This window comes from Marmota marmota, unplaced genomic scaffold (assembly GCF_001458135.2).
Source record: "Marmota marmota marmota unplaced genomic scaffold, marMar, whole genome shotgun sequence".
In the NCBI taxonomy this organism is placed as follows: Eukaryota; Metazoa; Chordata; class Mammalia; order Rodentia; family Sciuridae; genus Marmota; species Marmota marmota.
The window spans coordinates 34,701,880-34,714,155 of record NW_026000016.1 but is presented as its reverse complement, the minus strand read 5'-3'; the positions used below and the strand labels follow the sequence as shown (position 1 = coordinate 34,714,155).

Genomic DNA, 12,276 nt, shown 5'->3' with positions numbered 1-12,276 from the left:
TATAATCGTGGATAGTATCCCTTTTAGAAACAAAATAGTAACTACTTAATCCTCCCCCCTGCCTTTTTCTCCCTCCAGTATTATCAATGGCTTTGCATTGCCACTGAAAGCAGAACATAAACAATTTCTAATGAAGGTTCTTATTCCTATGCATACTGCAAAAGGATTATCTTTGTTTCATGCTCAGGTAAGTTTCAATTGAAATGAATTTTGTTTAAAAGACGAATAGAAAGACGGAGAAATATTGAGATGACAATTTGAAGTATAACCAAGAAGTTTGCTTTGTAAGTTGTCTATAGCAAATTTTCATTATAAGCTTAAAATATTATGATATTTAGTTATTAAACAAAACCAGTACATGTCAAGTTTACTTGCATTCTGATCCATGTCCTTACCTCATTAACTATGTGACTTTGAATAAATCCCACATTTCTTCAGACAGTTACTTGCGATCATGAAATCTAGAAAGATTTTGGTCTCCTCTATTAATATTTAGAAAATAATTCTATATCAGTATAGGCACATATGTAGTTACATGCTAAAAAACTAAATTGTTAGCTCTACATTTATTTCAGTGAACTTTATAGTGAGAAATCACTATTCTAAAAAAAAAGAACATTTTTTGAATTAGAAATTACTTTCAAGATTAAAAATTTACACATTTTGAGTATATTCATTTTTATATATTGAAATAAACTAGAGTAAAATTGATCAAAATGATATTTTTGTGGGCTAAATACAAAAAACTTCCATCCCTACATGTTGTTTCACTCAATAACATTTATAAACTTTTCTTTTACCTTCTAGCTAGCATACTGTGTTGTACAGTTCCTGGAGAAAGACACAACATTGACAGAACCAGTAAGTATTCCATTCATGTTCATGTTTTTGTTCTGCATTCATAGCATTTCATTTTAACTTTCTCTATAGTCTCACAGAGTTATCAAACAGTAATAATAATGTACCTTAAGCTAAAATCATTTAGGAGCAATGTGAGGTTAATTTGCAAAGAACAGGGCTGGGAGGGGAGAATGCTCATGAGTTATGTGTCTTGAATAATATAATAAAATATTAATAGGTAGTAATTGAGATGTGTGACAATAGGAGAAAATGACCACAGTGAAATTTTATATGTGTATAATCTTTATTGGTAATCTTTACTTTTAATTTACCTTTCAGAATTAAAACATACTGTGAGGGTTTCAAAACTATTTCCTTGAATTTTTGTTTTACTTTTAGAAATAGGATATTGCCTCTTATTAATGATAAACCTCAAGATAGGAATGAAAACACCTCCTTGCCTTTAAGATGGAATTTTAGAATAAAGGTTGTTACTTCAGGAGAGAGGAAAAAGATAGTTATCATGAAGATGCAAAAAGAGCTGAGATAGGTTGAAACAGAAAAACATAGAAAATATTTTAACCTTGATGAAATAAGTACTTTGATAGAATGCCTCCTCAACATTTTAAATTAATATTTAAACTAAGATAGTTGTTGAAGAATAGCAGAAGGATTGAAGGATTAAAATTAAATTTTAAAGATTTTTAAAGCCTTTTTAGGAGCCCCCTAGGGATGCTTGAAAAAATTACATACTTAAGTCTTCTTTGACTTGAACCTTTTGTAAAGGAACAATATTTTTCCATTCCCTGATTTTTCATGTTTTTGGATTTTTGGATTCTCAGTTGTTGCTGAAAACAGTTTTGAAAGATAAATCAGGATTAATAGGCACACGGTATTTTCACATGAAAACATATAACCTCAAAAGGGAATTAACACTTAATATAATTTCATAATGATTCCTCTTAGAACTGAGAAAACACATATTAAGTCATGGTTCATGCCTGGTAAATAGTAAACAAATATAATTTTACTTTTTAATTGGAGTGGGTAAAGAGGATAAGTGATTACTTTTTAAAGAGTGGAAACTAGGGAGAAAAATAATGCCCAGATATCTGGCCTGGGTGAGCTGGGTTTATGGAAATAGGCAAGAGGAAGGTCAATGTCTAGGTTAACAAAGGAAAATTTTTTTTCAATTTGTAAAGATTTCTACATACACAGGTTTTATGATTTCTACTATAGGCCATTCTAACACCCAAATTATGACATTACTTGGATTTGAGCCTTAATACAAATAGTCCCCAACTTATGATGGTTCAACTTAATGATTTTTCAGCTTTACAGTGGTGTGAAACAATCTGCATTCAGTAGAAACTATACTTTAGATTTTGACCCTTCCCCAGGCCAGCCACACGTGGTACAAGACTCTCATGATGCTGGGCAGTGGTCATGAGCTGCAGCTCCCAGTTAGCCACACTGTCACAAGGCCAACAGCCAGTACTCCAAGGTGTACTGTGTAACTAAGCTATATGTTTCATAGGTTAGATGCTTTCCATGCATTTTTGACTTGGCTGTTTCCAACTTAACAGTGAGTTTACTGGGATGTAACACCATCATCAGTTAAGGAGTTACTAATTTTCTGGAAACCTGCATTCATTTCAAAGCCACCTACAAATTATAAACAGGTTAGGGATTTTGCTGTTTTATTATAATCTAAAAGTACCTAAATCTTGAAATTATTGTTATTTTCTAAAATGGAAATCACTGTTACTTCCATTTGTAAAAGTAATGTATATTAAATTAGTTCACACAATACAAAAACTAAAGCACAGTGTGAAAGTTCCCTGAAATCTTGTCCTTTAGAGATAATAAGTTGGTAAATACAGTTTTGGTTTTTTTTAACCTCATTATACCATGGTTAGATTTCCATGTTAATCCACTTCATTTTTTCCATTGATGGCATAAAATCTCAATGGATTACTATTCATTAATCCTCTCTTAGTTGACACTTGATTGAGCTTTTTACTGTCATAAACATGTTGCTGGGGAGAGCATGTTTTGGGGTATTAGAATTGTTTTGTTCCTGTCTGTGGTATTAGTTATAAATAAGTCTTTATAAATCCTCAGAACTGTATACCAAAAGAAAAAATGGGCCAGGCCCGGTGGCTCACATTTTTAATCAGTGGCTCAGGAAGCTAAGGCAGGAGGATCTTGAGTTCAAAGCCAACCTGAGCAAAAGCAAGGCACTAAGCAACTCAGTGAGACCCTGTTTCTAAATAAAATACACAGTAGGGTTGGAGATGTGGTTCAGTGGTCAGGTGTCCTGAGTTCAATCCCCAGTACTGAAAAAAGGGGGGAAAAAAAGAATTTTACTGTTTGAAAATTTAAGAAATGAAAACATTTAAAAAGTAAAATCTGTGCTGCTGAGTCAGAGTGTATGCAAATTTTAACATGTTAGAAATTGTATTCCTAAAAGTTTATACTATTTTCACAATATTTCACTCCAGAATGAGGCAGTACCTATTTTCCCTTACCTTAGCCAATCAATGCTAAATACTAAGTTTTAAAGTCTGTTTATTCTATAAGGTGTGAAATATTTTAATTTGCTATTTTGTTATATATGAGGATCGAGCCACCCTTTAATATGTTTATTGGTCATTTATATTTCTATGTCCTACGTTTAGCTCTTTCCCTATTGTTATTTTGCAAAACCTTTTTGACCACTTGGGAGTTTGTCTTAATTTTGAATATACTGTTTTTTCTCTTTAAACAAAACAATAATTTTTATGTCATAAATCTATTTCTTTGTCTTACTAAAAAAATCTTCTTATGGGCTGTAGTTAATTGTAGCTAAGTGGTAAGAGCACCTGACTGGCATGTGTGAGGCATGGGGCTCCATCCTCAGCACCACAGAAAGATAAATAAAATAAAGATATCATGTCCATCTAAAACTAAAATATATATATATATATATAAAAATATATATATATATATATAATCTCATGACAATACAGTGATCTTGACATATCATACATTTGATTCAAATAGGGTATGAATTCTTATTTTTCCATGTGTACAGGTTGCAGGATCACATTGGTTATACGGCTGCATATATACATACAACTACCCGCCCCCCTTGCCAGGTGCAGCAGCAAACACCTGTAATCCCAGCTACCTGGATAGCTGAGGCAGGAGGATTGCAAGCTCAAGGCCAGTCTCAGCAAGACCTCATCTCAAAATAAAGGGGGATGTAGCTCAGTAGTAGAGTGCCCCTAGTTCAGTACCCAGTATCATACACACACACACACACACACACACACACACACAAAAGGAAAAAGAAAAATCTTTCTACCCCTGAAATTATAAAAATATTCTAAATTTTTGTAGTAGTTTTCTAGTTACATATTAAAGTTATTTTAGAGTTAGTTTTGCTTTCATATCTTTATTCCAGTTATAGTTTCCTAGGCTCCATAATGAGGTAACACAAACTTGGTGGCTTAAAAACAACAGAAACTTACTCTCTCACAGTTCTGGAGGCCAGAAGTCAAGGTGTCACCTGAGGCCTACGGGAGATAATCTGTTCCACGCTACCTTTGTCATGTATTAAAACCATATATGCCTGAGTCTGTCTAGATACTCTTTTATTTATCTCTTCTGTCAGTTTCTGTGCTAACACCATCTAGTTTAAATTGCTGATATTGGTAGTATAGGTTGTATTCCATTGATCTTCCCTCACCAAAATAATAATAACAACAACAACAACCTTGGCTATTGATTACATTTGCCAGTTTTAGAATAAATATTTCCATAATTCCAAAGGTAACTCAATTGGTATTTGGAATTTATAGATTAAATTCAGGAGAAAAATAGTTATAATCCTATTAGATGGTCAATAAGTTTTTTAAAAAGGACAGGAGAAAGAATAAGTTGCTTATGAAAATTATTTTTAATCTATTAAAGAAATTTTTATATATTACCTTCCAACTAGCCACATACTGACTTTTTCTATTCTAGTAATTTTCAAGAAGCATATAACTGCTATATACTTAGACAAATAGAATTTATTATTCCTTGCCAGCATTATTCATCAGATTCCTTTGTCTTACTGAATCCTGGCTCCAAAATTGTGTTCCACCCAAATTTAATTTGAGTGAGAGTTACTCATTACTGGATCAGACCAGCAAACTATTAAGTGACCTAAAAGGGTAGAAAAGAGGGGCTGGGGCTCAGTGGTAAAGCACTTGCCTAGCATATGTGAGGCACTGGGTTCGATCCTCAGCACCACATAAAAATAAATAAATCTTTTTTAAAAAAAGGCTAGAAAATATGTATTTCCACAATTCTTCCAAGCTTAGATGGTTTTATAGCCTGTGTCTAAAAAACCATTATGTAAAATGAGTGCTGATGGTCTCTGATAAATTCTCTGTCTTGTCTTTTTTATCAGAATATATAGTCAATCAAAAAAAAATCAAATAACTATTCAAAATCATTTAAGATCCTACAGTTTTTTCCTTTTAACCTATAGAGTTGAACTATCCTGGCATTTCTAGGATAATTAGCCATGAAATAGTGTTCTGTTAATATACTGTTAGGGGCTGGGGTTGGGGCTCAGTGGTAAAGCACTTGCCTAGCATGTGTGAGGCACTGGGTTTGATCCTCAGCACCACATAAAAATAAATAAATAAAGGTATTGGGCCCATCTACAACTAAAGAAAAAGAAAATACAGGTCCTTTCTTGCATTTTGGTTATCAAGATTATGGTAGCCATAAACAAACTGGGAAACTCTCTGGCTCTTTTTTTTTTTTTTTTTTGCTTCATAATAGTTTAGATAACAGAAACTATCTGTTCTTTACGGTTTCTCCCTAAAATAACTTCCCTCCTTCACCTCACCACTTTAATCCTGTCTTATTTAGTAGCATATACTGCTATTGAAATTGTTCTATGTGTATACATAGTTGATCACTCATGTTGATCTCCGTCCATTAGAACATAAGCCCTGTGAAAATCAGAAACCTCATCTCTCATTCATTCATGTCTCCAACATGAAGAACACTGTCTGGGCCAGGCGCAGTGGCGCACACCTGTAATCTTAGTGGCTTGGGTGACTGAGACAGGAGGATCTCGAGACTTCAAAGCCCGCCTCAGCAAAATGGCGAGGTGCTAAGCAGCTCAGTGAGACCCTGTCTCTAATAAAATACAAAATAGGGCTGGGGATGTGGCTCAGTGGTCGAGTGCCCCTGAGTTCAATCCCCGATACCAAAACAAACAAAAATGCTGCTTGGTATATAATAGGCACTCAGTAATTTGTTGAATGAAAGTTTAAAGCGGAGCAGAAAGTTTAAAGGCACTCAGTAATTTGTTGAATGAAAGTTTAAAGCGGAGCAGAAAATATCTAAGTATAAACTTAGATATTAAATATATTACTTCAGAATAAATGTTAATTAATCATCATCATTAAAAATGTTCTGGGATTGACTACCTTCATTGTTCAACTCATCCTAAAGTTTTTTTATTTTTATTTTTTTCCTGCAGGTTATCAGAGGACTGCTGAAATTTTGGCCAAAAACATGTAGTCAGAAAGAGGTGGGTTCTGTTCACTGAAGTAGTGCACTGTAGCAGAACTGTCCAACCTCAGGGCTGTGAACTCCTCTCAGGCTTGGCCACAGTGGTGCTGACGCAGAGCGGGAGATGTGGGGAGACTGGGTAGGACTGCTGTGCATTACAGTGAATTGTACGCCAACCAGACCTTTTTTGCTCACTTTATAATTTGTAGATTAAACTCATTCATATGGTGTCTATATAAACATCATATAATTTGTCATTGTTTTTTAAAAGAGAATTTTTTTAACCTAGGTGATGTTTTTAGGAGAAATTGAAGAAATCTTAGATGTCATTGAACCAACACAGTTCAAAAAAATTGAAGAGCCGCTTTTTAAGCAGATATCCAAGTGTGTCTCCAGTTCTCATTTTCAGGTAAGATATTTTCAGTGGCACCATTTTTGGTTTTTACTGTTATTTCTTTTATCTTAAGAGTTTTGACATTTCTGAATGTCTTTTTTAGGTTGCAGAAAGAGCATTGTACTTCTGGAATAATGAATATATTCTCAGTTTGATTGAGGAGAATATTGATAAAATTCTACCAATTATGTTTGCCAGTTTGTACAAAATTTCCAAAGAACACTGGAATCCGTACGTGTTTTTATGTTGGTCATGTTTTTCTTGTATTGTCTTTCAAACCTTTTTATCATTTGATTTCCTAACTCATACGTGAAAACCTACAGAGATATGGAACTTATGCCAAAGGTTAACATCACCATTTTATTCTATTCTGTATTTTATATACATACAGTTTTATAAAGTTGTAAATGTACTTCAGCATTTGGTGTAACGTTCTGTACCAGTGTGTGGTCAGACGCCATGAGGCATGCGAGGTGCAAGGCAGAGCTGTGCTGCCTGGCTCTCAGTACAGCCTCATCTCTGTGGGTTGCACCATCCTGGGGAGAAGCTGACATGCTTAAGCCATAGTGACACACAGTAGAATGCATATATATTTCTACTTCCTGTGACATTCTTATGCTGTTTTCCACTTTTAATTTATGGTAATTAGATCTTTTTTTAATCTTATTTTAATGTTACTTGGGGTTTCAGATAATGAGACTAGAGCAGAGATTAAGATAACTAGACGTATTTAGTGAGTTTTAAGCATAACATGGAAAGGGTGCAAGTTTTGGGATTACACCATCTTGACCACCACTGGCCGTGGGACTTTGAACACATTATAAACCTTTGAAACCTCGGTTTTATCATCTCTAAAACACCCCAAATTAAAGGAATCAGCCAACATTTAAGTTCTCTTAGAATTCTCCAATCTGCTAGCTTCAGTAACCCAGGACTGGCTCCTTTTCATTTCAGGACCATTGTAGCCCTGGTGTACAACGTGCTGAAAACCCTAATGGAAATGAACGGCAAGCTCTTTGATGACCTTACGAGCTCATACAAAGCTGAAAGACAGAGGTATTTGATATGTTGAATTTTAAAATTATCTAACATTTTAGTTAGTAGAATGTGATTCAATTCAGCAAGATAAAATCTTCTGAGTTATGTTTACAAAGTCAGTTACATTAAATGTAATTTGAAAGTCTCTAAATGAGTCATTTCCAGATAAACTAGCCCCAGCACTTTTTATAAATTTGTTAAGCAGAAAAAGCAGTGACATTTACTATTTAAGGTTGTTACATAATTTATTTACCCTAATGATTAGATTAGGATTTTAATGTGGATCATAAAGCCTATTTACCTCATTCTGAGATAAACAGGCTTTATGATAAATACCTTAGATTTCCTCAGTCTGGTAGCAGTCTACATTGTGAAATACAATTTATGCTGAATTTCTAATACCAATTTATACAATTTGATTTCTTACATTTATGGAAATCACTTTTGTGCACGTGGGCTTCCATAGTGAGCATCATTCTTCACTTGTTCCTTGTGTAATAGTTTTGATAGTTCTGATGCTGCGAATCCCAGAAAGTGGGTTCAAAGGGCAGTGTGGCTCTTTAGGAAGAGGGAACTCACATAATGATATACTCGGGTACTAGTGATGTGCTGTTCCTTGTGTCAAATATATTTTAGAGGAGAAATGACAGTTCATATCAGCCTTTAGAAACATGGCTTAGTGGTTACCTCTTTGAGAATTTCACCAATTATTATTATAGTCTTGAAATACATATATGGAAAGTAAATTGTTTTTAAAAGTAAGAAGATAGGCAAGTAATCAGTGTACCTAAGTCCACCCATCATTCGAGGATAACAGCTACTATTTACTTCTAAAAAGCATATTATCTATTCTGTTCAGAAAAGCTGGCGTTTTTACTACAAATTCCTAGTAATGGTTTTCTTTTGCCAAGTAAGGAAAGAAGCTAGCCCTTCAATAACCCAATGTATTATTTTTCTTAAATAGCAGTCTTTCAGGCAGGAATAGAAATTAGGCACATGATTTGACTCCCAGGAAGCAATGGAAAGAAATGTTTCTCTTAGCTGGGTGTGATGGTAATTCCAGCAACTTGGGAGGCAGAGGCAGGAGGCTTCATGAGTTCAAGGCCAGCCTCAGCAACTTAGTGAGACCCTATCTCACAAAATAAAAAAGAATGGGGATGTAGCTCAGGGTAGAGTGCCCTGGGTTCAATCCCCAGTGCCACAGAATAAATTTCCTTTGGAACTGAAATTAAGTTGTTGAAGCAACATATAAACTATCTTGACATTGGCTGTTCAAACTTCAAGGTTTTCATTTGATATGAAAGAGAGGGCTGGGGTTGTGGCTCAGCGGTAGAGTGCTCTCCTTGCATGTGCGAGACCCTGGGTTCGACCCTCAGCACCACATAAAAATAAACAAAATAAAGGTATTATGTACAACTAAAAAATAAATATTAAAAAGAGAGAGAGAGATACAGAAGAGAGTAAGATACCAACTGGTTGTGACTAGAGATGCAACAGGAAGGTGCTTCAGACTGCCCTTGTGGCCATTGCCATTGGTCTGTCATAGTGATCCAACTGCTACACTGACCACAAGAAGTTAACATTAGAAACTTAATGTCAAAGTGCTTTGTTTACAATAAAGCAGGGTTGTGGTAGTGGTCATGTATTGGGAGGGAAAGCCAGTGGTCACCTTCAATTGGTACAAGAGATGAACAGACTAATTACACTTACAATAGTGACAAAGAGAACTCAGATGCTCCTGGTAGCTGAACACCAGCGCTGTAGCAGAGGGATTTGAGTGACTTGTGGGCCAACAGCGTGTCCTCCAATAAACTACCAAACAGCTTTTTTCTTTAGCTTCTGAAAGAATTCCTGATTACAAAAATTGTGATTTATCTACAGAGAGAAGAAGAAGGAATTGGAACGTGAAGAATTATGGAAGAAATTAGAGGAGCTAAAGCTAAAGAAAGCTCTTGAAAAACAGAACAGTGCTTACAACATGCACAGTATTCTCAGCAATAAAAGTGCCGAATAAAAAACAGCCTATCACGTGTGCTGGATAGGCAGAGTTTTGTACACTTTTTTGGAATATGTAAAAATTGCAAAGCAAACCTCATCAATATAATATAATTAAAAGGCCAATTTTTTTTTCTGGCAACTGTAAATGAAAAATATATATGGACTAAACATAGCCATGTGCTGTATCATGGCCACAGTATATTGTAACCTTTGTCTAATCATTGATTTATTGTGTCACTTCTGAAGTTTCACAGAAATGAATTCTATCATCTATGATATGAGTGAGATAATTATGGGAGTGGTAAGAATTATGACTTGAATTCTTTTTTGATTGTGTTGCACATAGATCAAGTAGTCCGCTCTGTATATTTTCCCCTTTTATAATGTGCTTTTGACATTGCTGCAGACCTTAGTTACATCTTAGGAAAAAGAATACTTCCTGAAATAAAACTAAGGTATCATCCTCAGCCTTCCCCTTGTCTCTCCCAGAAACACGATGGTGGGATAACCTGCCCTGAAGTATATTACTGTACTCTGGAATTTGAGCAAAACCTTAAATCTCCAGGCTTTTAAAGCACAAAATATAAATAAAAGCTGGGAAAGTAAACCAAAATTCTTCAGATTGTTCCTCATGAATGTCCCCCTTCACCTGCAACACCCCAGAGTGAGCACTCCTCTGGGTTCATTCCTCCTCTTCCTCTGCAAGGCTGGAGGCAGGGCCTTTCCAGTCCCCATACCTGCCCCTCCCCCAGGCCCTCCTGACCCAGGGATGGCGTCCCACAGTGTGGTGGTGCAGACTGCTAGTTGTCACTGCCTGGCTTTATTTAAAGGGAATGCAGTAGGCTCCCTCTGTAGAATTCTGAAAAAGTTGACTACATAGAGGTCTTGTATGTTTTTACCTGGTCAAGTATTTCTCACATCTTTTGTTATCAGAGTACCATTCCAATCTTTTAACTTGCAGTTGTGTGGAAAAGTGTTTTGTAATGAAAGATCTTCATTGGGGGATTGAGCAGCATTTAATAAAGTCTATGTTTGTATTTTGCCTTATGTGATCTTTGCTTTTTTCAGCTGCAAGCTTAGCATTCGGGAGAAGCATGCTCCCCTTTAACATACATATGCATATTTACAGAAAATAAAGACGAATTGCAGAATGCATTCCAATTAAAAATAAGAAGATTGTGGGCCGTAGGTTAGTGTTCTAGCCATTTACCGACTTTATCTGTTTTACAGAGTATTTTCATCAAATTCTAAGTTCTCAGATATCCTTCCATCTTCTTTCATGTTTACCTCTAAATCCAGTTTTAATTAAAACAGAACCAAGATGATAAATCTCATAATCCACAAGACATAACAGCCTGTTTTGTGAAGGGCAAGGAGACTGGCAGATGAAAGTCAGACATTACTGTAATGACATGTTTTCAGCTACTGATACTTACACCTACTTCTTTAACATCAGTCAGAAACCACCAGAGGTGCTACACAATACTCCCAGGTCACTGTGAAGGGCATCCTCTGCTCTCTGTGGCCTGAGGAGAAACTCTCCCTTCCTGCACAGTGGTTCTTGTCGGACTAGTTTCAAGTGGGCGAGGTATCAAGGGGGTCCCGGCCTGCCACACTAGCCCCAGGCCAGCAGCAGTGCTGACAGCCAGAGACCCCACAGCTAAAGGATGATCCTACAACACACTGACAGGAAGGCGAGCTCTTGACTTTCCAAAAAGCAAAAGTCACATCTAAATGTCTATTTTGTAAGTTTATGAATATTTCTTTTACTAAAGAACAGCTAGAGTGCATTTTTACAGGCTGCAACTAATAGTTGTTAAAGGTTTGTTTTTATTTTTTGAACAGGTAAATGTGCTTACTTATTTCCTATTAAATATTTACTTAAATATTTGTTATTAAATATTTATGCTTATTTTCTAAAGCACATTTAATAGGTCTCCCCACTTTCCACAATATGGGATAGTTTTAGCATGTTCATTGGAGCAAATTTTATTAGCTATTTCAGTAACATTAAAAGGATTTTAGTTGGCTTATTTTTTTGAATTTTTTATTTGGTGGTGGGGATTGAACCCAGGGTTTCACATACACAAATAAGTACATGCTCTGCCACTGAACTACATCCTTAGAGATGCTTTAAAAAACAACATAAACCTAATTTTCAATACTATTAATATAAGCTTTTATGCTTGGCTTTGCATTTACCCTAAATAAAAGTTAATAGAGACACTTAGGCTAAAATCTGAATTCTCATGCTTTTGTGGAACAAGATAGTAGCAGTAACTATTTCTTTACACAAGTTCATTTTTACTATTCAACCAAAGGTTTCTTACTGCTAAGTTAGACACAAGATAAAAATGTCCTATTTAGACATCTGAGTTGTTCTCTTTGGATTATCTAAAGTCAGATTGTGAGTTCAAAACACACTACCATATCTTCTTTGTATG

At 35.3% G+C, this 12,276-nt stretch overlaps 1 protein-coding gene across 1 annotated transcript in view; it reads left to right on the top strand.

The window, feature by feature from the left end:
* Ppp2r5a (protein phosphatase 2 regulatory subunit B'alpha) overlaps positions 1 to 10,879 on the top strand; it is a 65,869-nt gene extending 54,990 nt beyond the window's left edge. The window contains exons 7-13 of the mRNA XM_015483670.2: positions 79 to 187; positions 808 to 861; positions 6,371 to 6,421; positions 6,692 to 6,811; positions 6,900 to 7,027; positions 7,751 to 7,852; positions 9,716 to 10,879. Coding sequence (XP_015339156.1) covers positions 79 to 187; positions 808 to 861; positions 6,371 to 6,421; positions 6,692 to 6,811; positions 6,900 to 7,027; positions 7,751 to 7,852; positions 9,716 to 9,848 — 697 coding nt within the window. The 3' untranslated portion in view covers positions 9,849 to 10,879. The remainder of the gene's footprint in view (positions 1 to 78; positions 188 to 807; positions 862 to 6,370; positions 6,422 to 6,691; positions 6,812 to 6,899; positions 7,028 to 7,750; positions 7,853 to 9,715) is intronic.
* The last annotated feature ends 1,397 nt before the right edge of the window (positions 10,880 to 12,276 follow it).